This window comes from Schistocerca cancellata, chromosome 1 (genome assembly GCF_023864275.1).
Source record: "Schistocerca cancellata isolate TAMUIC-IGC-003103 chromosome 1, iqSchCanc2.1, whole genome shotgun sequence".
Taxonomy (NCBI): domain Eukaryota; kingdom Metazoa; phylum Arthropoda; class Insecta; order Orthoptera; family Acrididae; genus Schistocerca; species Schistocerca cancellata.
The window spans coordinates 913392230-913417376 of NC_064626.1; the positions used below are offsets into that span (position 1 = coordinate 913392230).

The window sequence follows — 25147 nt, forward strand, 5'->3', positions numbered from 1 at the left end:
CAACTGGGGCGAAAGACTACATCCCTGTCTTACAACCTTTTAAATCCGAACACTTCGTTCTTGGTCATCCACTGTTACTATGTGCTCTTGGTTCTTGTACATACTGTAGATTACCCGTCTCTCCCTATAACTTACAACTATTTTTCTCAGAATTTCGAACATCTTGCCCCATTTTACGTTCTCGAATGATTTTTGTAGGTCAACAAATCGTAAAAACGTATCTTTATTTTTCTTTAGTCTTGCTTCCATTACCAACCGTAATGTCATAACTGCCTCTATGGTGCCTTTAAATTCACTAAAGCCAAACTGATCGTCATCTAACACATTCTTCTGTATATTATTCTTGTCAGCAACTTGAATGCACGAGCTGTTAAGTTGATTGTGCTATAATTTTCCCACTTGTCAGCTCTCTCAGTCTTCGGAATTGTGTGGATGATATTTTTTCCGAAAGTCAGATGGTATGTCACCAGACGCATACATTCTAAACACCAACGTGAATAGTCGTTTTGTTGCCACTTCCCCAAATGATTTTAGAAATGTTATCCATCCCTTCTGCCTTATTTGATCGTAAGTCCTCCAAAGCTCTTTTAAATTCTGATTGTAATACTGGTTCCGCTATCTATTCTAAATCGACTCCTGTTTCATCTTTTATCACATCAGACAAATCTTCCCTCCCATAGAGGCTTTCAAAGTGCTCTTTCCACCGATACGCTCTCTCCTCTGCATTTAACAATGGAATTCCGGTTGCGCTATTGATGTTATCGCCCTTGCTTTTAATTTCACCGAAGGTTGTTTTGACTTTCCTAAATGCCGAGTCAGTCATTCCGACTAATATTTCCTTTTCGATTTTTTCACATTTTTCATGCAGCCATTTAGTCTTAGCTTCCCTGCACTTCCTGTTTATTTCATTCCTCAGCGACTTGTATTTCTGTATTCCTGAATTTTTCTGAACATTTTTGTACTTCCTTCTTTCCTCGATTAGCTGAAGTATTTCTTCTGTTACCCATGGTTTCTTTGCAGTCACCTTCTTTGCAGCTCCGTTTTTCTTTGCGGCTCTGTGTTTGACCTTTTTGGAGATGTCCATTCCTCTTCAACTGTACTGATTACTGAACTATTTTTTATTGATGTATCTACAGCCTTAGAGAATTTCAAGCGCACGTCGTCATTCCTTAGGACTTTTGTATCCCACCCACTTCTTTGCGTGTTGATTCTTCCTGACTTATCTCTTAAACTTCAGGGTATTCTTCATGATTGCTACATTGTGATCTGAGTCTATATCTGTTCCTGGGCACACCTTACAATCCAGAATCTGATTTCGGAATCTCTGCCTGACCATGATGTAATCTAACTGAAATCCTTCTGTATCTCCCGGCCTTTTCCAAGTATACCTACTCCTCTTGTGGTTCTTGAACAGAATATTCGCTATTACTGGCTGAAATTTACTACAGAACTCTTTCTCCTCTCTCATTCCTTGTCACAAGCCCATTTTCCCTGTAACCATTTCTTCTATTCCTTCCCGCAGAACTGCGTTCCACTCCCCAATGCCTATTAGATTTTCATCCCCGTTTACGCACTGTATCACCCTTTCAACAACGTCATATATTTTCTCTATCTATTCATCTTAAGCTTGCGACGTCGGAATGTATACCTGAACTGTCGTTGTCGTGTTGGTTTGCTGTCGATTCTGGTAAGAACATCACTGGATGTTCATAGTAACACATGCTCTGCAGTACCTTCCTGTTCGTAACGAGTCGTACTCCCGTTATACCGTTTTCGGCTGTTGTTGATATTACCCTATGCTCATCTGACCATAAATCATTGTCTTGTTTCCTTTTCACTTTACTGACCCCTACTGTATCTAGACTGATCCTTTGCATTTCCCCTTTTCAGATTTTCTAGCTTCCCTACCACGATCAAGCTTTTAAGTCACGCCCCCCGAATGAGGGACTACCCCGGAACCTTTTATTAATGGCTAGATCATCATGATACTTTTTCATGTCCTGTGGAAACACACTATGTGTCTTTAATGCAGTGGTTTCCATTGATTTCTTCATCCTCATGCCGTTGATCATTGCGGATTCTTCCGTATTTAGGGGCAGTACCTCGATCCCAACTCAACCCAACCCCACCTCCGCCCTCTTTGGCAAGGCCGTTGGCAGAATTAAGGTCACTTTCTATGCCGGAAGTCTTCGGCCGTCAATGATAATTAATTTTAAGTGGTGGTGGGTTTCGAACCCGGGACCGATGTCTTTTTCATTACTAATCAAACTCTCTATCCCTAGGTGACAGGTACTTATACGTCATTCTGTCCTTAAGCTGACCCAAGAAAACATCCACGGTATCAGTGCGTGACAATTGTGAATAGTAAAAGTAATGTGTGTGTAATCCTAAGATGGAACTATCTCTAATGAACCCGAGACATAAGACCGTGATTTTGAATAGTAAATTAATGTTAGGTACTTTGGTCGGAGTCTACGAGAAAACCGGACAGCTCGGTGACTGAAGGTGGAGCGATAGAAGGTACATTGACACACAGTCGAAGCCAGTGCTCACCGTCGTGCTTATAACCCTTTGAGTACCAGTGGTTCCTGCCTCAAATCATTTTAATTGGTTTTATTTGAAGCATTAGTGCCTAACACGTTAAACCGTCGAAGCTATTGCAAGACAAATACATCTAGTTATACACTGACGTAATTCTAGCAACGTATTGCACTATAGCATGCATTTGCAGCGTTCAAAGCAACAGGCTACACGGAGATTGTCCTATGAGATTGGAGGAGATTCCCACCCTCTTACTGAGATCATTGACGGCGAAAGGAGCAAATCTGAAGCTATTGTAAAGTGAATTTTAATTTTTACTGCTGCTGTTATGAGTGGTTTCGAAATTAAACCACTGGCGTACTGTATACTTCTGACATAAATTTATTAAATTTCTGGCACAATTTTGCTTGTTATTTAGGACTATAATTTGTTTTGGGCATTACTAATTCTTAGGAGTTTAGAGTTTTTGGATTGTGTCTAGGAAATATGCGAAATTGCGTTCAAATATGTCACATGAAATCGAGGCTGATTGAAACCTGTAAGTCCCAGAAATTATAATGTGAAACAAACTCCTTGAAATAACTGATTGTTTACTTTTTGCCAATTTCTTCTTGTACTCGTCACTTTTTGTCATAGTAGAGGTTAATTTTGTGAAATTTTTTTGAAATTATGTTCCAGAGTAGACCAACTCCTTAAATCAACTGACTGTTTACTTTTTGCCAATTTCATCTTGTGTTCTTTGCTTACTACGATAATACAGATTAACTTTGTGAAATATTTGGGAATAATGTTTTTGTCATGTTATTGGGACTCGCAAGGGTTACATTACACTGAGTTGATAGAAGGAATAGCGATATGCACATATACAGATGGCGGAGGCATCGCGAACGCAAGTGCGTTGCCGGAGCTGTCATTTCTCTCAGGTCAAGCATGTGAAAAGGTTTCCAACGTGATTATGGTCCCACGATGGGATGTAACAGGTTTTGAACGCGGCATGGTAGTTGTACCTAGAAGCTTGAGACATTCTGTTTCAGGAATCGTTAGGGAATGAAATATTCCGAGCTCCACAGGGTCAAGAGAATGCCGATAGTACCAAATTTCTGGCGTTACATCACTACATAGGACGCAGTGACCGACAACCTTCACATGACGACCGAGAGTAACGGCTTTCGCGTAGAGTTGTCTGTGAAAATAGACAAGCAACGTTTTAACAACAGCAGAAAACGAAGTAGGACCTACACCGAACGTATTCGTTAACACAGTGCTGCGCTGTATGGAGTTAGTTGGCTATGGCAGCAGACGACCGACGCGAGTGCCTTTGCTAACAGCAAGATATCGCTTGCAGCGCCTCTCCTGGGCTCGTAACCATATCGGTTGGACCTTAGACGATTGGAAAACCGTAGCCTGGTCACATGAGTCCCGATTTCAGTTGGTAAGAGGTGATGGTAAGGTTCCAATGGTGGTGCAGACACCACGAAGCAACGGACCCAAGTTGTCAAAAAGCCACTGTGCAAGCTGGTGGTCACTTCATAATGGTGTGGGCTGTGTTTACATGAAAGGGACTCGATCTTCTGGTCCAGCTGAACCGATGATTTGGAAGTGGTTATGTTCCGTCATTCACAGACTTCATGTTCCTGGATAGCGATGGAATTTTTATGGATGACATAGTTGTTGTTTTGAATTACATTCTGGACAATTCGAGCGAATGCTTTGGCCACACAGATCTCACGACAAAAAATCCCATCAAACATTTATGGGACAAAATCGAGAGGCCATTTCGTGTACAAAATCCTTCGCAGTTATGGACGACTATAGAGTCAGCAAGGCTCAGCATTTCTGCCGGGGCTTCCAAAGACTTGTTGAGTCCATTCTGCACTACCCCCAGCAAAAGGAGGTCCGACGTGATTATAGAAGGTATTCCATGACTTTTGCCATCTCAGTGTATGTGCCACATGGAGCACAATGTGGAAAAGAATCCCATACTTAGTTGAGGGGTTTACAGTCCAGTAGATCATGCCTTGCTTTATGCCTCGAATGCCTGGCGATATGATGGAGTCTGTAACAGAGTTTTGAAGTGTTGTTCTAATTTAATAAGTAGAGTCCTTAGCGATATATGTAATGCTTCGCTGGCACAGGGAAATTTTCCAGACAGATTGAAATAGGCAATTGTGAAACCTCTTCATAAGAAAGAGGACAAGACTGACTTAAATAATTACAGACCAATCTCATTGCTAACTTCATTTTCTAAAATATTCGAAAAAGTTATGTCTTCAAGAGTAGTCTCACATTTAAGTGAAAATAATTTACTCAGCATGTCACAGTTCAGATTCCAGAAGGGTTACTCGAATGAGTATGCTATCTACACATTTACCCATCAAATAGTACAAGCCCTAAATAACAAATTATCGCGAGTTGGTATTTTTTTGTGATCTCTCCAAGGCATTTGACTGTGTGGATAATGTCACACTCTCAGAAAAACTCAGTGTTTATGGAATTTAAGGTTATACACATAGCTGGTTTGAATCATACTTAATGAACAGAAAGCAAAAAGGTGTACTGAATAACACAAATAGTGTTGGGATGGTGGTAAATTCTAGTGACTGGAGAGTTATCACAAAGGGAGTCCCACAGGGTTCAATTTTAGGTCCTCTGCTGTTCCTTATTCATGTGAATGACCTCCCACTTAATGCTCAGTAAGGGGAACTAGTACTTTTTGCAGATGACACGAGTGTTATAATAAATCCCATTCCAATAATAGCAGCTGAAGATATTGTTAAGGATATCTTTCAAAGAATTATTAACTGGTTCTCAGAAAATGGACTCTCCCTTAATTTTGAATAAACTCACTATATCCAGTTCTTTACACCAAATAGAGTCATACCGACAATTTATGTACCACATGAACAGGGCTCAGTTAACAGGATAGATTTCTCCAAATTTTTGGGTGTTCACATTGATAACTTGAACTGGAAGAAGCATATTACCGATCATCTCAAACAACTAAGTTCAGCTTCCTTCCCTCATCGTATAATCGTCAGTCTTGGTAATAAACAGATCAGCCTCCTAACGTACTTCGCATATTTCTACTCAATAATGTCTTATGGACTAGTTTTCTGGGGTAACTCACCACTTAGACATAAAGTATTGTTTCCTCAAAAGGTGGCAGTGAGAATAATTAGTGGTGTTCACCCAAGGACGTCATGTAGGCACCTTTTCAAGGAGTTAGGTATTTTAACTGCACCATCAGAGTACATACATTCGCTAATTAAATTCGTTGCAAATAATTCATCTCAATTCACGAAGAACAGTGATGTTCAAATGTACAACACTAGAGGGAAATATGACCTTTCCTATCCGTTATTGAGGCTGTCAGTTGCTCAAAAAGGAATACATTATTCAGCAACATAAAGTGTCTGGCAGGTAGCAGATCAAGTTTTAAATCTAGCTTAAAATCTTTTCTTTTGGACTACTCCTTCTACACCTTGGACGAGTTTCTGTTTCAGAAATGGTAAAAGAAAAAGATTATACCTCTAAATCTAGTTGCATGTGTACAACTAAAAATTTCAGTAATATTAATATTAGCACTATTCATGTGTATATATATATCTTCTAATCTGACCTGTTTCACATCATATTGATAAAATAATCGGGAAAATGATCTACAGAACATCACATAACTAAAACTAAAAACTAATGTCGACTGAAAATTCTTTGTTACAATCACCGCATAACATTACACTCTGTGTTCTTCAGTAGCCACTGCCAGTGTAATTTAGACAAAACGAAATGGACTCACAGGGAATATTCGAAGAGAACTTAGTACTCAGTGTCCCGATGATGCTGAAATCATGTGAGCACCTCTTGGAGTTCACAAAGATGCGTAGGTAATACCGAGTGATGAGGCGTAGTGGTAAGCACATTGGACTCGCATTCGGAATGCGACGGTTCAAACCCGCGTCCGGGCATCCTGATTCAGGTTTACCTTGATTTCCCTAAATTGCTTCAGGCAAATGCTGCGATGGTTCCTTTGAAAAGGGCACGGTCGATTTCCTTCCCCATCCTTCCCTAATCCGATGGGACTGTGACCTCGTTTTTTGGTCCTCTCCACCAAACCAACCATCCAACCACCCTTAGGAAAGGAAATTATGTCAGTTATGGAATGATCAAACCAGAGTTCACCTTAAATAATTTACGAAAACCATATCATTTGATGGAAATTTCCAAGAGGCATATTAACCGGCATTGCGATTTTATGACGTAAATAGACGCGAAATGGTCTTCGTGTTACTCGTGGTACCGTTCATCCACCATCTACACGTATATCTACGTCTACATGACTAGTCTGGAATGCACGCTTAAAAGCCTGGCAGAGAGTTCTTCGAACCACCTTCAGACTACTTTTCTACCGTTCCAGTAATAGCGTGTGGGAAAAATGAACCCTTAAATCTTCCATACGAGCTCAGATTTCTATTATTTTATTGTGACGATCTTTCCTCCCTTTGTAGGTTGGTGACAAAAAACTATTTTCACATTCAGAGCAGAGTGATGGTGTTCGAAATTTTATGAAAATATCTCACCACAACGAGAAAGCCTTTGATTGCCATCCCCATTCGCTTATCGTATCCGTGATAATCATTTCCCTATTTCGCAATAATACAAAACGAGCTGCCCTTCTTTGAACTTATTCATTGTTCTCCATCAATCCTACCTCGCAAGCACCCCATGCTGCACAGCGATTCTCCAGCAGTGGACGAACAAGCCTAGAGTAGGCAGGTTCTGTAGTAGACCTGTTGCATTTTCTGCTAATAAAACGTAATCTTTGTTTCGCCTTCCCCACCACATTATCTATTTGATCGTTCCAACTTAAGTTGTTCGTACAACTGAAGTTGTTTGTCACTATAACACTTTTCTTCAATAATGTAATTCTACTGTGCAAGAAGCCCCAAGTCCTTCTAACATTTGAAGAAGACACAGGACAAATGCACAAAACTGCAGACAACTGCTGCCGTTCGTCATGCAACTATGTGGCACAAACTGCGATTATGCAGATCTTACCCCATCTTATTCACAATATCGGAGAGTATGTAGGTGACCACATTCAAATTGATGGTATTTTTCCAGTAATTAATACTTGTGATACAGTTCCACATTTTCATTCAACAAACGCAATACATAGTAACAGGAATAATCGATCGAAATTCAGTTGGAAGAAATATGGTCTCATCTATGAAGGCTCTCACGTAAAAAGCGAAACACAATGGTATCTTTGTTTTGCTCATCATACACAATGGAATTTGCTGAACAGAAGATGCAGTTTGCTACGAAAATAAGTATTCTGTGGATTGCGGGGAAAGATCTACCGAGCGGAATCGAGAAAACTATTCCTACCGTCCTCTTATGGGCAACGTAGTGACTGATACCACACAATTAGAGACATCGGGCCCTCACAAAATCGGAGGGGATGTACCAGAGTGCGCATCTCGTTTTGAGTCGGCAAGACGACGCTTAATATTTTTGTTTTGCCTTGTCACGCAGACACGACGTGTGGAAGAGTAAATAAACTCCAATGAAGCGATAGTCGAAGTGCAGAGATATGGATTTAGAAATGGATGATAACTAGAAGTATTTTAATTCTGGTTAATGATAAGCTCAAGGGACTACTCCTACAGAATTTACAAATGTTAATGAATTTTGCATCAGGCTTATTACTATATCGGCCCATACTGAAGTTTAACAAAATTGCCCGGTCCGGTCAAGAAGACAATAACAAACAAAGGACATAGAGGACTCCCATAGTGGGAACTGCGGCCTCTAGGCGTATTTGTTCTTGTGAAGACGAGTGTCTGGATGTTAACAACATTTAGGTAACTAGCGCACCTCGTCGCAGGCAGTTTGGGGGCACCAATGAAGTATCACGCTATTGATGCCGAGTGCAAATAGCGAGGTGTCGTCCTCATCCTCAATTACCCTTAATATCTGTCTTCAGGACAGTAACCAATATAAAGCCTGAAACTGATTTGGAAGCGCAGTTTCATCAGTTGCTACCCGGCATGCTACATCTAGGTGGCGGGTAGCTACGTGGAGTAACAGTGCGGGAAAGTGTCGACACAGCAGTTACGTACTGTGTCGGAGCTGCTGCTATAACTGCATGTTATGCCTTACTATTTGCACAGCATCAATCTCTAATTATTTTTGGGAGGAAAGAATGGTTTTAGTACACTGTACACTTTCCGAAAATACCATTCAGCGATTCGGTGTACAAATGTACACTATCTGATCAAACGTATCCGCATACCATTACGTAATGAGGAATTGACGACTAGGTGTCAAGCGCGGCGACCTCCAATATAAAAGGAAATTGTTAGTATTGTCTAGGCAGTAGGGAAGCAATAACAGTTGAATGGATTGGTCAGTGGAGCTCATTCACCTGAACGTGGATCAGTCTTCGGATGTGACTGGAGTAACAAATCGTTCAGGGACCTTTCAAACCTTCTAAAGATGTCCACGTCAACTTTTAATCGTGTAATTATGAAGTGGAAACGGACAGGAGCCGTTTAACATCACAGATGGTGACTGCCAAAATTTGTACGCAACCAGTGGGAAGAATCACTTGTGAGTTTCAGAGTCAGGTTACTTTCAGTTAGGAACGTGATTGCACTCAGCGACTGTGATATGATTTATAAATTATAGAGCGCAACCGTCAGTCGTCCCTTTTTTGCAGGTTTTGTTTGGCTAGTGCCTAGCCATTATCTATGCACTATTTTCTGGTCTCAATGCATGTCAATTCCCCGTTGTTCGGGCGTCAGTGACAGTTTCAGTGTGTTACTGATAATCCTGCTAGCACCATGACTGTGCGTAGGGAGTTAAAAATGATAGGGTAAAATTTTCGAGTAGGCCATTATGAGCCATTCATTTTTGTAGCCGACGCTAAACGACGCTTGAGGTGATGTAAAGAACGACGCAGCTGAACACTGGGTGACTGGAAACCCATTTGATCTAAAGCGATGAATCACGCTATATAGTATGGCAATCCGATGGAGGAAGCTGGGTTTGGCGAATGTCTGGAGAACGTTATCTGCCCTCTTGTGTAGAGCCAGCGGTGAATGTTGCGGTATGTAGATATTTTCTGTGATCAGGGTGTTGACCCTTTATTGCGGTTAAGGAAATGCTGCTTCCCGAAGGATAATAAGACGTGTTATAACACTGTTTACTGCATACAGCTGAGCAAGGTGGTTGTTCGCATCAGGATGACAAAGCACTCTGTCGTAAAGCAGTATCTGTGAGGCAATGGTTTGTCAGTAATATTGCTAGCATATTAAGAGTCCCGACATGAATCTACCTTTGCGATGAGTTACAACGTCGACTTGGCGACAGACCCCAGCATACAATATCGCTACCTTCTGTGGTTTCGGCTCTTGAGGAAGCATGGCCTGCCGTTCTTCGACAGGCATTCAGACACCCCAGTGAAAGTGCCCTCAGCGGAAGTCAAGACTTCATAAAGGCATAGGGTGGACACACCCTATATTTATGTACACCAATAGATGTCCGATTACTTGTCATCAAATAGTGTGCATACTGATTTACCTTCAACTGTAATCATCTGTTGTAACACAATTTTAATGTCAAGCGATGGAAGTTTTGATTTGTTTTGAATCATTCTTTCTGGCGATTCAGTTGCTTTGATCATCTGTGTATTACATTTTTTTAAAATTTTGATTACACCCTAAGACTAAGAAAACGACGCAACACGAAGGAATTATCCGAATGGGACGGAAATCGGTAGATGTGATGTACATGTACAGAGAAGCAAATGATTTCTGTTTCAGAAGAATTGCATGATTTATTCAAAACAAAGCGCTTCACGGGTTAACTATGTGAACAATGCGTTGGTCCACTTCTGGCGCTTATGCAAGCTGCTATTGATTGACAGAGGTTCTGTCCAACTGGCTCGTTATAACGTCAAAATCCCGAGATGATTGAAGGATCCTGCTCGTAATGTTCCGAATATTCTCGTTAGGGACAGATCTGACGACCTTGCTGGACAAGATAGGACTTGATAAGCATGAAGGCAAGCAGTAGAAACCCTCGCAGTGTGTAGGTGGGCATTATCTTGCTGAGATGTAACCCCAGGCAAGACCATCTACAATAAATCAGACCTTAAAGGCAGATGTCGATAGTTGACAATATGGCGGCAATCGTGGGGGAAACAAACCAGCGTGCTTGTGTTTCCATAACGCGTGTGTGGAACATTGTATACGTGACGTTCAAGAGAAGCGAAAGCATTTATTACTAGCTGTTATTTATGTTATGTGCTGTGAATGTCGGCACAAGTGCTACGCTAGTATATATTTTCTAGATTCTGTAGCAAGTTCGGCATGATTTAAAGTGTAAACAGTTCTTGCGATGGGTCGTAGCTGTTGTGTACCAGGATGTAAATCCAATTACGGCAAAACATACGATACCTCAACATTTAAGTTTCCCAAGGAAACAGCATTGAGGAACAAATGGATTAAACTAATTCATAGAGATAATTTTGAAGTGAACGATAAAGCTGTGGTATGCATTAAGCATTTTGAACCTAAGTTTGTGGTTAGGGAAGACATTTTCCTGTTGAAAATAGTGAACCAATACGTGTGCCACGAAAAATACCAAAACTAACAAATGATGCAATTCCAACCATCTTTCCTAATCAACCTTCTTATCACACAGTACCAGTTCCTAAGGAAAAGAAGAATCCTGAAGATCGTGTTCAACAGCTACTGGAACGTGATGAATGTAGTTTCAGTAAGTGGTGCGAAAAAGACAATATACCTGACTTTCAGCATTTTAAAAGCGAAGTGCAGAAAAGGAATGTTTGTCCATTTACAATTTTAGTAAAGGATGACTACGTATCTTTCATTAAATTAAAGGATGATTCAGTCAGTGATGTGCCACTAGTTTCAGTGTGCTTCAAGATATCTAGTTCCTTGGAGGTAAAAGTGTTTCACAAAAATGTGTGTTTGCCTACAGAAACCTTGAAATGGATGCTAAAGTCTGGGGAGGAAGAGAACTTGAAATGTGACAAGTGGACGAAATTTGACAATCTGGTGAGGCACCTAAATGGTTTCACAGATAACTCTACTGGCACCATTGACAAGATTATAATTTTAGTCAATGTTCTCAAACAAGCACTGAAAACTGGTAGTGATTTTGACACTGATATAGCACCTAAAATAGAATTTGTTTTGGAGCAATTACAACTTGCAATAACAAAGCAAAATAGATGTTCTCCTGAGCTTTTGATATGGGCAGCAACCATTTGCTTTTCATTTCCTGGTTCCTGCCATCACTTGAGAAAAACAAGTGTGTCAACATTACCTCATCCTGTCTATTTAAGGCAGTTTCTATGCAAAATGGGTCCAAATAAACCTTGTATTGGTCCATCACAGGTAGCTTTTTTGAGGAAAAAAATAAAGTTCTTCAGGGAAGTGACAAGGTAATTTCAGTGATGCTAGATGAAGTTTATGTTAATTCAAAATTCTCTTATAAGGCAGGAAAGATACTTGGTGTTGCTGAGAATACTTCAGATACTACAACAGCAGGTACAATGCAGGTTTTCATGGCATCATCTTTACATTCTGTTTATAAAGAAGTAATAGCTCTCTTTCCTGTAAAAAAATGTTAATTCTGATACACTACTGAAAATGACAATTGATGTATTGAAGTTAATGCATGAGCTTCAGTATGATGTTATATGCCTGGTAACAGATAACAATAGTACTAATAGAAAAATGTATCAGCTTATGTGTGGTGGCACTTTACAGCCGTGTATTACAAATCCGTCGGCTGCTCATGGTCTCGTGGTAGCGTTCCCGCTTCCCGAGCCCGGGGTCCCGGGTTCGATTCCCGGCGGGGTCAGGGATTTTTCCTGCCTCGAGATGACTGGGTGTTGGTGTGTCGTCTTCATCATCATCATTCATCCCCATCACGGTCGGAGGAAGGCAATGGCAAACCACCTCCACTAGGACCTTGCCTAGTAAAGTGGAGTGGGTCTCCTGCATCGTTCCCCTATGCTCCATCACGGAGTATGGGACTTCATTTCATTACAAATCCAGTCACTCCATCCAAATTTCTCTTTCTTCTGTTTGACAATGTGCACTTGCTTAAGTGTATCAGAAATAACTGGTTGAATGGAAAAAATGGATCCTTCATAATGCCAAATATTGAGGATACATTTGCTTTCATCAATACCTTTCTACACAGTGATGAAGGGAATGCTTCGTGTGAATATACTGTCAGTGAAGCAAAGTTTTCAGATTTGAGGGACCTGTTTCATTCTGAGAAAAATAAACTGTTGAAACTTGCCCCAAAGCTCGTAAGAAAGCCAGTATATCCAACATCTATTGAGAGACAGAATGCTACCCTTGCTCTCAGTGTTTTTGATTCTAAAATGTGGCAGCACTAGAAATTTTGAAAAGTCAGGGGATTGAGATTTCTGATGGTACTATTCAGTTTTTGAAATGAATCATTAAATGGTGGACAGTTTCTAATGTACAGCATCCCATGAAAGGCAAATACACATTAGATGATAATTCTAGCCCAATCACTGGACCTACTGACTCCAAACTTGTGTTTCTTGAAAATTTGAAAACATATCTTGATATCTGGCATGCATTGCCTACTCATGGAAAATTAACCAATGAAACATGTACTGCTTTCTCTCACACACTTGCAGCAACATTTCAGTTATGTAGATACATTTTCAACACTTACAACTGGTCCTACATTCTTACAGCAAAATTACACACTGATGCTTTGGAAGCAAGATTTGGAGCTTATAGAAGGCTAAGTGGCTGCATATATAATGTTTCAGTTGAGCAAATCTTGGAATCTGAGAGGAAACTGAAAGTAATAAGTCTACTAAAGCTCACATCTACTAAACATGGTGAATTTACATTAAATGATTTTGCAGCAAAAGTAAATTACAGCATAAAACACCAAACGTATGAAACTTTAGATAAATCAGAACCTGCTCTAGAGGAACTAGCAAACATTTCCATGATGGATGAAGATTTGAATGTCTTGGTTTGTATTGCTGGCTACACCAGCAAAACAGTGCTTGTAAAGCTGCAAAAATGTGGAAAATGTTCAGGCTGTGAAGAAATGTTACAGACACAGGATGAAATTTTGTTGCAGTGTGAAACCAAAGAACTTCTTTCCTATTTCAACCAACTGAATCGTGGGGGATTGAAGTGTCCTTCTTCTATAATGATTTCCTTGTGTTGTAATATATATAAACTTTTTCAAGTTCTGATTAGCAGCACATATGAACCAGAATTTCTCAAACTTTAAAATTAGAGAGATGCAGTACTTGCCTTAGGAACTGAATTGTGTGAAAATGCCATTAGTAACCTCAGTGATGTATGCAAATGTGGCATTCCTTTAATGACAATCAAGAAAAATATTAAAGTGCTTTCAAATATTTTTATTAATAATTACACAAAACTGTTGTATGAAAAGTGTGTTTCAAAGGAAATTGCTCGAACACTAGTCAAACAAAAAAGAGGAACCCATGAAGGCATTGCAGCAAAAATAACAAAACGCAAAGTGGCCTAGCTCAGCAGCAAATAAATCTAACATATACTCAAAATCAAACCACTTCTAACATATTACGTAATGACAGTGACTAGAATTAACTGCATATTGTTTAATACAATTTTGAGCTTTAGTTACACGCTTCATTTATTATTGCTATGTAGCTTCTATTTTGCAAATTATTATTAGTGTCCAAAGATGCCATTTACATGTGTTGTGCAGTAGTTTTTTCGATTTGATTTTGAGCTGCATCTCATAATTTTACTTCGTCATAGTACTTATTACGTAATTTTTGGCTTTAGTGACAACTTGTTATTTAAGTTTGAAGATAGAAAAATACATAACAATACGACATTTCTTACGCAATTTAGAATCTACTTTCCATTTATGAAGTTTGTAAATTATTCGTATTAGGGTAGCGCTGAAATACTTGAACTAAGACGGCCGCCATCTTGGTTTCTTTGTTGTGGTCTGATGTATTGTAGGTGGTCTTGCCCCAGGGTGGCTTGCGAGAAGGGGCAAGAAAAGGAGGCGTAGAATATCGTCGGCGAACCACCGTCCGGTAACGGTGCCGCGGATGACTGCTACGAAAAGAAATGGCACCCCATACCATCACCCCGGCTGTCGGACGATACGGCAGGCGAAAGTCAAGTTGGTATTCCACCACGGGCTCTACGGACATCTTCGCTGGTCATCGGAGCTCAATTTGAAGCGGAACTCGTTATTGATGACAGTTTATTCCAGTCAGTTAGGTTCCAAGTCGAAGATGTGTCTGAAGACGTCGCGGAGAGCTGTGAGACTGTCGCCCACAGTACGTCGACGATATTCTACTTCTCTTGCTCTTCATGGCAGGCCACCTTCGACTTACGTTTCAGCAATATGATGTCCGCTCGCATACGGCAAGAGTTTCTACTGCTTGTCTTCGTGCTTGCCAAGCTCTGCCTTGGCCAGCAAGGTCTCCGGATCTGTACCCAACTGACAACGTTTGGAGCGTTATGGGCAGGACCCTCCAACCAACGCGGGATTTTGACGATCTAACGCGCCAATTGGACAGGATTTGGCACGAGATACCCCAGGAGAACGTACAACAACTCTGCCAATCAGTGCCAAGCAGAACAACTGTTTGCACCAGGGTCTGAGGCGGACCAACACGTTATTGGCATGCTCAGGTACTGGTGATAGAGCTACGCAACGTGTGCGGCACGCACCTGCAACATGACGTCTCGCAGCGAGAGGTTTCGCGCGGTGAGGAAGGCGGTCATGTCGGCGAGGCGGTGCGGCAGGGCGCCTCGGAAGCGCTCCGGCTGCGTCAGGCCGGCCAGCTGGCGGACGAACGCCTCGAAGTCGCCGGCGCTGAGCACCGCCTGCAGGCCCCTGCCACACAGGCCACACACAGCTGCTGCCCGTCTCACTACAGCTGCATATCAGCGAAGTACACTGCTGGCATTAATGTTGCAATATGGTGGCAGGCCAAAAAGTCAAAACTGGCATGAAGTAGCGGCAGACGCCGAGCCGAGAGGAGGCGCAGCAGCAGCAGTACTTCTCTGATAAACAGTAAATTAATCTAGTCGTTTGTTTTTTCACATGCTTCTGCACAGAAATGAACTATATGTGTGTATTTTACTGTGCAAACCGTGGTTACAAATTGTATTGTAGTTTTTGTTTTTGAGTAAATCTTGTGAATGTCCTTATTTAGGGTGGCACTAAGTTTTAATTTTGTGCTAGTAAACAGCATACAGTTTAAATCAGGGCATTCTAATTTGAATATTTATCTCGTGCAGTAACTTTTCGGTAAATAGGATTTCTATTAACAGGTATCTGTAAATACAGCAACATCGGTAGAGAAATTTATTTATGTTTAATAGCTTGCAGTCTTTGAGTACAGTGAGAAAACTGCATAGCAACTTTTAGTGTTACTTTATTCTCCTTCGGTATATTTTGTGTACATTTCGAAATCAGTAGCGCCAGTTGAGACCTTATATCTATTTTATACAAAGTACGATATGGCTAAGGACTGTGCTTGTTGTGAGCGGACACAAGGAGAGTTGGCTGGTGACCGTGAACAGCTGGAAGTTGCGTTGGCTGCAGTCGACAAGCTTCTAACTAGCGCTCAAAGTTGCGGTGACGTAGGGGCTCCAGTGACGAGACCTGCGGCACCTTTGGTGACACTGGAATCCGCTGGTCACCCGGACGTCGCTGCGGCTTCAGATACGCTACATCTGACCGGTCCGTCCTCACTCCAGTGTGGGTGGCAGACAGTGGTGGGTTGGCGTGGCACTGGGTGGAAGGCGAAAGAGGGAGCAGGCCCTGTGGCTGGCTCCCTAAGTCTTAGCCACAGGTACGAGCTGCTACCCAGTGTTGACGATAACTCTGAGCCAGCACGGGATGCCTCTCCTGTTGGGACAGTGGTCGATTTTCCTGCCTAGTCCGGACAAGTACACAAAATGGGTATGCTTGTCATTGGGAGCTCCAATGCTAGGCGGACGATGGAGCGCCTCAGAGAGATAGCATGCAAGGTGGGAAAGAATTATACAGTGTGCATTCGGTATGTTAGCCGGGAGGTCTCATCCATGACGTGGAGGAGGCCCTGCCGGCGGCTATCGAGTGCACTGGGTGCAACCGGCTGCATGCATGGCACATGTCGGCACGAACGACGCCTGCCACTTGGGTTGTGAATAACTCAGCTCCTTTCGGCTGCTGGCTGATTTGGTGAAGGCAACTAGCAACGCACGCGGGGTGCAGGTTGTCTATTTGTAGCATCGTACCCAGGGTTGATCGCTGTTCTCTGGTTTGGCGCAGAGTGGAAGGTCTAAACCCAGGGCTTAGACGTCTCTGCGACGGTATCGTATGCAAATTTATCGATCTACGATACCTCGTATTGTAGGATTCCCCTCAATAGGTCAGGCGCGCTCTACACGTTGGAAACGGCAACTAGGATAGCGGAGTACGTGTGGTGTGCACATGGGGCTTTTATAGGTTAGAGAACCCCTCCCTTGGAATCAAAGACGATTCGCCTACAGGGATTTGCAGGGCATTGTTCTGGACGTCTTGTCCGAAAATAACTTGAGCACATAGTTAGAGAACCAACTTTTGAGGGTAACGCCTTATACCTCCTGGCAACAAACAGACCTGAACTTACCGAATCACTTACTGTAGAGGAAGGTATCAGTGATCATCAGGCTGTGACAGCATCTATGACGACGGGTCCTACGAGGAATGTTAAGAAAGGTAGGCAGATATATTTGCTCAGCAAGGGTGACAGGATACAAATTTCAGAATATCTCAGCAATCAGCATCAAATATTCGTTGATGGGGACGAAGATGTGGAGAACAAATGGAAAAAAATTCAAAGGTCGTTCAATATGCCCTATACAAGTGTGTTCCGAGTAAGGTTTTATGGGATGGAAAAGATCCACCATGATTTAATAGCCACGTTAGAAAAGCGCTACGTAAACAAAGAGCGCTTCATCTCAGATTCAAGAGAAGTAAAGACCTGTCTGACAAACAAAAGCTGAACGAAGCGAAAATGAGCGTAAGGAGTGCAATGAGAAAAGCGTTCAATGATTTTGAAAGTAAGACGTTGTCAACAGACCTGAGTAAAAACCCTAAGAGATTTTGGTCGTATGTGAAATCAGTAAGTGAGTCAATATCATCTATTCATTCTCGCAGCGACCACACCGGCACTGAAGCGGAAGAGAACAGAGAGAAGTCCGAAATACTGAAGCCGGTCTTCCGAAGTTGTTTCACCGCGGAAGATCGTAACACTGTCCTTCCTTTCAATCGTCGTATGAACGTCGAAATGGCAGATATTAAGGTAAACTATCGCGGAATTGAAAAGCAGCTACAATCGTTTAGTAGTGGGACGACGTGAGGACCAGATGAGATACCTATAAGATTCTATAAAGATCATGCGAAAGAACTTGCTCGCCTTCTAGCAGTAATTTATCGTAGATCGCATGAGCAATGAAAGGTACCTAACGACTGGAAAAAAGTGCAGGTGATTCCCGTTTTTAAGAAATGCCCTAAGGCAGATCCACACAATTATAGACCTACATCATTGACTTCAATCTACTGTAGATTTATGGAGCATGTTTTATGCTGAAGAATCAGCGCAGTGGACAATGGCGCTCAGGTTGATGCCGTGTTCCTTGATTTCAGTGAGGCATTTGACACCATTCCACATTCCCGTTTAATGAAAAAAATACGACCTTAAGGAGTATCGGAGCAGACTTGCGATTGAATTCAAGACTTTCTTGCAGACCGAACTCAACACGTCGCTCTTAATGGAACAAAATCGACAGATGTAAAGGTAATATCCAGAGTACTACAGGGAAGTGTGATAACACCGTTGCTCTTTACAATATATACAGATTATCTGGTAGAAAGCGTCAGATGCTTTTTAAGGCTATTCGCAGATGATGCAGTTGTCTATAGCAAAGTAGCAACGCCAGAAGACAGTAAGAATTTGCAGAACGCCTTGCAGACAGTTGATGAATGGGGCAGGCTCTGGTAGTTGACCCTGTACTTAAATAAGTGTAGCATATTGAGCATACATAGGAAAAGAAATCCACTACTGTACAGATACACTGTTGATGGCAAACAGCTGCAGGCAGTGTGTGCCTTGAAATATTTAGGCGTTACTATCCAGAGAGACCTTAAGTGGAATGACCACATAAAACAGATAGTGGGAAAAGCAGACGCCAGACTCAGATGCATCGAAAGCATCTTAAGGAAATGTAACTCATCCACGAAAGAAGTGGCTTATAAGGCGCTTGATCGCCCAATTCTTGAGTATTGTTCATCTGTCTGGGGTACCTATCAGGTAGGGCTGATAGAGCAAATAGAGAAGAGCGGCGCGTTTCACCACGGGATCGTTTAGCTGGCGAGAAAGCGTTAAGAAGATGCTATACAAACTCTGCTGGCAGACGTTACAAGAGAGGCATTGTGCATCGTGGAGAGATTTAGTATTGAAATTTCGGGACAGCACTTTTCAGGAGTCGGACAACGTATTATTCCCCTCAACATATGTGTCGCGTATTGACCACGAGGAGAAAATTCGAGAAATTAGAGCCAATACAGAGGCTTACCGACCATCATTCTTCCCACGCACTATTCGCGAGTGGAAGAGGGTTGGAGGGATCAGATAGTGGTACCGGAAGAACACTCTGCCACACACCATTAGGTGGCTTGCGAAGTATAATGTAGATGTAGATGAAGTGTATTACCACAAGAGAATCCTGCGATACAGTGGCACGTTTATGTAACGATCGTAAAAGGTGATAGGGATCAACGATCTTCTATAGTAAGTAGATCGCAAAGGCTCAATAATATTCGGATCTGGTGACAATGATGGTCAGGAGATTCTAAACGAAGCGAGGTATGTGAACAGAGGCCCTTTCGTCTTCGAATACAGCATCACCAATGGAGGACAAACATTGTACCCTGTGTTTGATTTGATCAGCCGAAATGGTCACTTACTCAGTTATTTCTTAGATAATTATGATGCATAAAAGGTAATAGACGTATGAAACCCTGGTCTGGTGTAAGAGAGGGTCTGATGGCCCTAAATAGATTGGGTTGAACAAATAGATATAGGAATGAGATTTTCACTCTGCAGCGGAGTGTGCACTGATATGAAACTTCCTGGCAAATTAAAACTGTGTGCCGGACCGAGACTCGAACTCGGGACCCGAGTTCGAGTCTCGGTCCGACACACAGTTTTAATCTGCCAGGAAGTTTCAAATAAATATAAATAAATATTTTGGTACACATCATCTAGGTGTATTAATCCAAAGTACAGGGTTATTACAAATGATTGAAGCGATTTCACAGCTCTACAATAACTTTATTATTTGAGATATTTTCACAACGCTTTGCACACACATACAAAAACTCAAAAAGTTTTTTTAGGCATTCACAAATGTTCGCTATGTGCCCCTTTAGTTATTCGGCAGACATCAAGCCGATAATCAAGTTCCTCCCACACTCGGCGCAGCATGTCCCCATCAATGAGTTCGAAAGCATCGTTGATGCGAGCTCGCAGTTCTGGCACGTTTCTTGGTAGAGGAGGTTTAAACACTGAATCTTTCACATAACCCCACAGAAAGAAATCGCATGGGGTTAAGTCGGGAGAGCGTGGAGGCCATGGCATGAATTGCTGATCATGATCTCCACCACGACCGATCCATCGGTTTTCCAATCTCCTGTTTAAGAAATGCCGAACATCATGATGGAAGTGCGGTGGAGCACCATCCTGTGGTATGTTTAGCTCCCTGCTTGCTTTATTCGTCGACTTCCGCGGGCTACGCGTGAAACTTGCCTGCATGCGTTCAACCGTTTCTTCGCTCACTGGAGGCCGACCCGTTGATTTCCCCTTACGGAGGCATCCAGAAGCTTTAAACTGCGCATACCATCGCCCAATGGAGTTAGCAGTTGCTGGATCTTCGTTGGACTTGGTTCTGGAGTGTCGTTGCACTGTTATGACTGACTGATGTGAGTGCATTTCAAACACGACATACGCTTTCTCGGCTCCTGTCGCCATTTTGTCTCACTGCGCTCTCGAGCGCTCTGGCGGCAGAAACCTGAAGTGCGGCTTCAGCCGAACAAAACTTTATGAGTTTTTCTACGTATCTGTAGTGTGTCGTGACCATATGTCAATGAATGGAGCTACAGTGAATTTATGAAATCGCTTCAATCATTTATAAGAGCCCTGTATATAGCCAATGACAAAAATAATAGGAAACAGGAATCGAACATTTAGAGTGTGAGCAGTAACAAAAAGGCACCGCTAGATACCATAATAATATCTACACAACAGCATCACGTGTGTCGGCGAAGTGGTCAGCACTCACCACTTGTGGTAGAAGCGGGTGGCAGCGGAGCGCTGCACCTTGTTGACACTGCAGATGGTGACTGCGGGGAAGTCAGTGCCCAGCAGGTAGTGCTCGGTGGAGGCGACAGACACCACGGTGGGCGACTCTGCCACCTGCTGCCACACCTCTCTCATGAACAGCACCATTCCTACCAGGCCTGCCAGTACTCCCACTGCCCACAGCAGCCTGTCGGGGACATCACAAATAACGTTTCTATAGACACTCAGTTTCCAGATCTTGCAGTGGAATTCGGCCAGCAGAACGTAAGTAGCCCCAGGAAATAGCAACGAAATAAGCTAAATGTTAGACCTACGCTTACTGGCACAGTACAGTTTAGTCCCATTAAATGCCAGTGAAAATTAAACTGCTCCGAGCCGATTGTTTGTCCTTCTTTGTTAGTGCACTGACTATTGTTATGGAACGATCGATTTCAAACATTTAAGGCTTCATGTGAACAAGGCCTATTTTTAGGAACTACATAAGGACCTTACCATGGTAGGGTGACTTGCGTGCCTCAACAATATAGCCGCACGATAGATGCAACCAGAACAGAGGGGTATCTTGAGAGATCAGACCAACTTGTGGTTCCTGAAGAAGGGCAGTAGTCTCGATGGCTGACTGATCTGGCCTTGCAACATCAACCACCGTGGCCTTGCTGTGCCAGAACTGAACAGTTGAAAACAAGGGGAAATGACAGCCATTATTTTCCCAGAGGGCTTGCAACTCTAATGTATGGTTAAATGATTATAGCACCCTCTTGGGGAAAATACTCCAGAGGTAAAATAGTCCCTCAATCGGATCTGCAGATGGGGACTACACAGTAGGATGTAATCGGAAAAACAAAACCGGCAATCTACGAGACGGAACGTGAAACGTTAAATCCCTTAATCAGACAGGTAGGTCAGAAAATTAAAAAAGTTGGTTCAAATGGCTCTGAGCACTATGGGACTTAACTTATGAGGTCATCAATCCCCTAGAACTTAGAACTACTTAAAGCTAACTAACCTAAGGACATCACACACATCCATGCCCTAGGCAGGATTCGAACCTGCGACGGTAGCGGTCGCCCGGTTCCAGACTGTAGCGCCTACAACCGCTCGGCCACTCCGGCCGACTTAAAAAGTTTAAATGGATGGTTGAAGTTAGATATACAGGGTGGTCCATTGATAGTGACCGGGCCAAATATCTCACGAAATAACCATCAAACGAACAAAGAACGAAATTCCCATAGCTTGAAGGGGGAAATCAGATGGCGATATGGATGGCCAGCTAGATGGCGCTGCCATAGGTCAAACGGATATCAACTGCGTTTTTTTAAAATAGGAACCCCCATTTTTAATTACATATTCGTGTAGTACGTAAAGAAATATGAATGTTTTAGTTGGACCCCTTTTTTCGCTTTGTGATAGATGGCGCTGTAATTGTCACAATCGTATAAGTACGTGGTATCACGTAACATTCCGCCAGTGCGGACGGTATTTGTATGGTGATACATTACCCGTGTTAAAATAGACCCTTTACCAACTGCGGAAAAGGTCGATATCGTATTGATGTATGGCTATTGTGATCAAAATGCCCAACGGGCGTGTGCTATGTATGCTGCTCGGTATCCTAGACGACATCATCCAATTGTCCGGACCGTTCGCCGGATAGTTACGTTATTTAAGGAAACAGGAAGTGTTCAGCCACATGTGAAACGTCAACCACGACCTGCAACAAATGATGATGCCCAAGTAGGCGTTATAGCTCCTGTCGCGGCAAATCCGCACATCAGTAGCAGACAAATTGCGCGAGAATCGGGAATCTCAAAAACGTCGGTGTTAAGAATGCTACATCAACATCTATTACACCCGTAACCATATTTCTATGCACCAGGAATTGCATGGCGACCACTTTGAACGTCGTGTACAGTTCTGCCACTGGGCACAAGAGAAATTACGGGACGATGACAGATTTTTTGCACGCGTTGTATTTAGCGACGAAGCGTCGTTCACCAACAGCGGTAACGTAAACCGGCGTAATATGCACTATTGGGCAACGGAAAATCCACGATGGCTGCGACAAGAGGAACATCAGCGACCCTCACGGGTAATGTATGGTGTGGCATTATGGGAGGAAGGATAATTGGCCCCCATTTTATCGATGTCAGTCTAAATGGTGCAATGTATGCTTTTTTCCTACGTAATGTTCTACCGATGTTATTACAAGATGTTTCACTGCATGACATAATGGCGATGTACTTCCAACATGATGGATGTCCGGCACATAGCTCGCGTGCGGTTGAAGCGGTATTGAATAGCATATTTCATGACAGGTGGATTGATCGTCGAAGCACAATAACATGTCCCGCACATTCACCGCATCTGATGTCACCGGATTTCTTTATGTGGGGAAAGTTGACGGATATTTGCTATCGTGATCCACCGACAACGCCTGACAAAATGCGTCAGCGCGTTGTCAATGCATGTGCAAACATTACGGAAGGCGAACTACTCGCTGTTGAGAGGAATGTCGTTACACGTATTGCCAAATGCATTGAGGTTGGCGGACATCATTTTGAGCATTTATTGCATTAATGTGGTATTTACAGGTAATCACGCTGTAACAGCCTGCGTTCTCGGAAATGATAAGTTCACAAAGGTACATGTATCACATTGGAACAAACCAAATAAAATGTTCAAAGGTACCTACGTTCTGTATTTTAATTTAAAAACCTACCTGTTACCAATTGTTCGTCTAAAATTGTGAGCCATATGTTTGTGGCTATTACAGCGCCATCTATCACAAAGCAAAAATAGTGGTCCAACTAAAACATTCATATTTCTTTATGTGCTACACGAATATGTAGTAAGAAATGGAGGTTCCTATTTAAAAAAAACGCAGCTGATATCCGTTTGCCCTATGGCAGCGCCATCTAGCGGACCATCCATAGCGCCATCCGGTTTCCCCCTTCAAGCCAGACAAGTTTCTTTCTTTGCAGTTTTTTCGTTTAACGCTTATTTCGTGAGATATTTGGCCCGGTCACGATCAATGGACCATCCTGTAGTGTGAATTAGTGGCATGAGGAACAAGTTTTTGGGCCAGGTGAGCACAGGTTTATAAATACAAAATCAGATAGGGGTAATGCAGAAGTAGGCCTAATAAATGAATACGAAAATAGTAATGCGGGTAAGCTACTATGAACACCACAATGAATACATTCTCGTAGACAAGATAGACACGAACCAAACACCTACCACAGAAGTAAAAGTTTATATGCCAGTAGCACCCCAGGTAATGAAGAGATTGAAAAAAATGTATGATGAGGTAAACAAATTATTCATTTTGTTAAGAGGCAGGAAAATTTAATTGTGATGTGGAACTGGAATTCGATAGTGCAAAAAGAAGACAGCGAAAATTCTAGATGAATATGGCCTAGGAGGAAGGAATGAAAGAGGAAGCAGTCTGTTAGAATTTTGCACAGAGCGCGATCTGATTGTGGCTAAATTTGCTTTAAGAATCATGAAAGAAGGTTGTATAAATGGAAGAGACATAGACACTGGAAGGTTTCAGATTTATTAGTTAATGGTAAGACCGGGATTCCGGTAACTGGTTTAAAACCGTACGACCTTTCTATGGACAGATGTGGACACTGACTACAGTTTATTGGTTATGAATTGTAGATTAAAACTGAAGAAACTGCAGGAATGTAGGAAATCAAGGAGATGGGACCTGGATAAGTTGAAAGAGCCAGAGGCTTAAGAGTTTCAGAAGGAGCATTAGGCGACAATTGACCGAAACAGGGGGAAGGAATACAGCGGCAGACGAATAGGTTTCTTTGAGAGATGAAATAGTCAAGGCAGAAGAGCACTGTGTAGGTAAAAAGACAAGGTCTAGTAGAAACCTTTAGATATAACAGGAGATATATGATTTAGCTTATGAACGGAGAAAATATAAAACTAAAGCAAAAGAAGCAGGCGAAAGGAAATACAAACGTCTAACAAGGAGATTGACAGGATGTAGAAATTAGTTAAGTAGGAATGGCTAAAGGACAAATTTAAGGATGGAGAAGCATATATAACAAGGGGAAAGACAGATGCCGCCTATGCGAAAATGAAAGAAGCCTTTAGAAAACAGAAGCAGCTGTGAAAGAGATGTATAAGGGGGCTACACAAGGGAAA

The 25147-nt window shown here is 42.2% G+C and overlaps 1 protein-coding gene across 1 annotated transcript in view; it reads right to left on the reverse strand.

Moving 5' to 3' along the window:
- Positions 1-25147, reverse strand: part of LOC126114040 (pickpocket protein 28-like) — a 196644-nt gene that overhangs the window by 100638 nt on the left and 70859 nt on the right. Inside the window, exons 3-4 of the mRNA XM_049915022.1 lie at positions 20967-21173; positions 15324-15489 (exon numbers count right to left, since the gene is read on the reverse strand). Of these exons, the coding sequence (XP_049770979.1) occupies positions 15324-15489; positions 20967-21173 (373 nt within the window). The remainder of the gene's footprint in view (positions 1-15323; positions 15490-20966; positions 21174-25147) is intronic.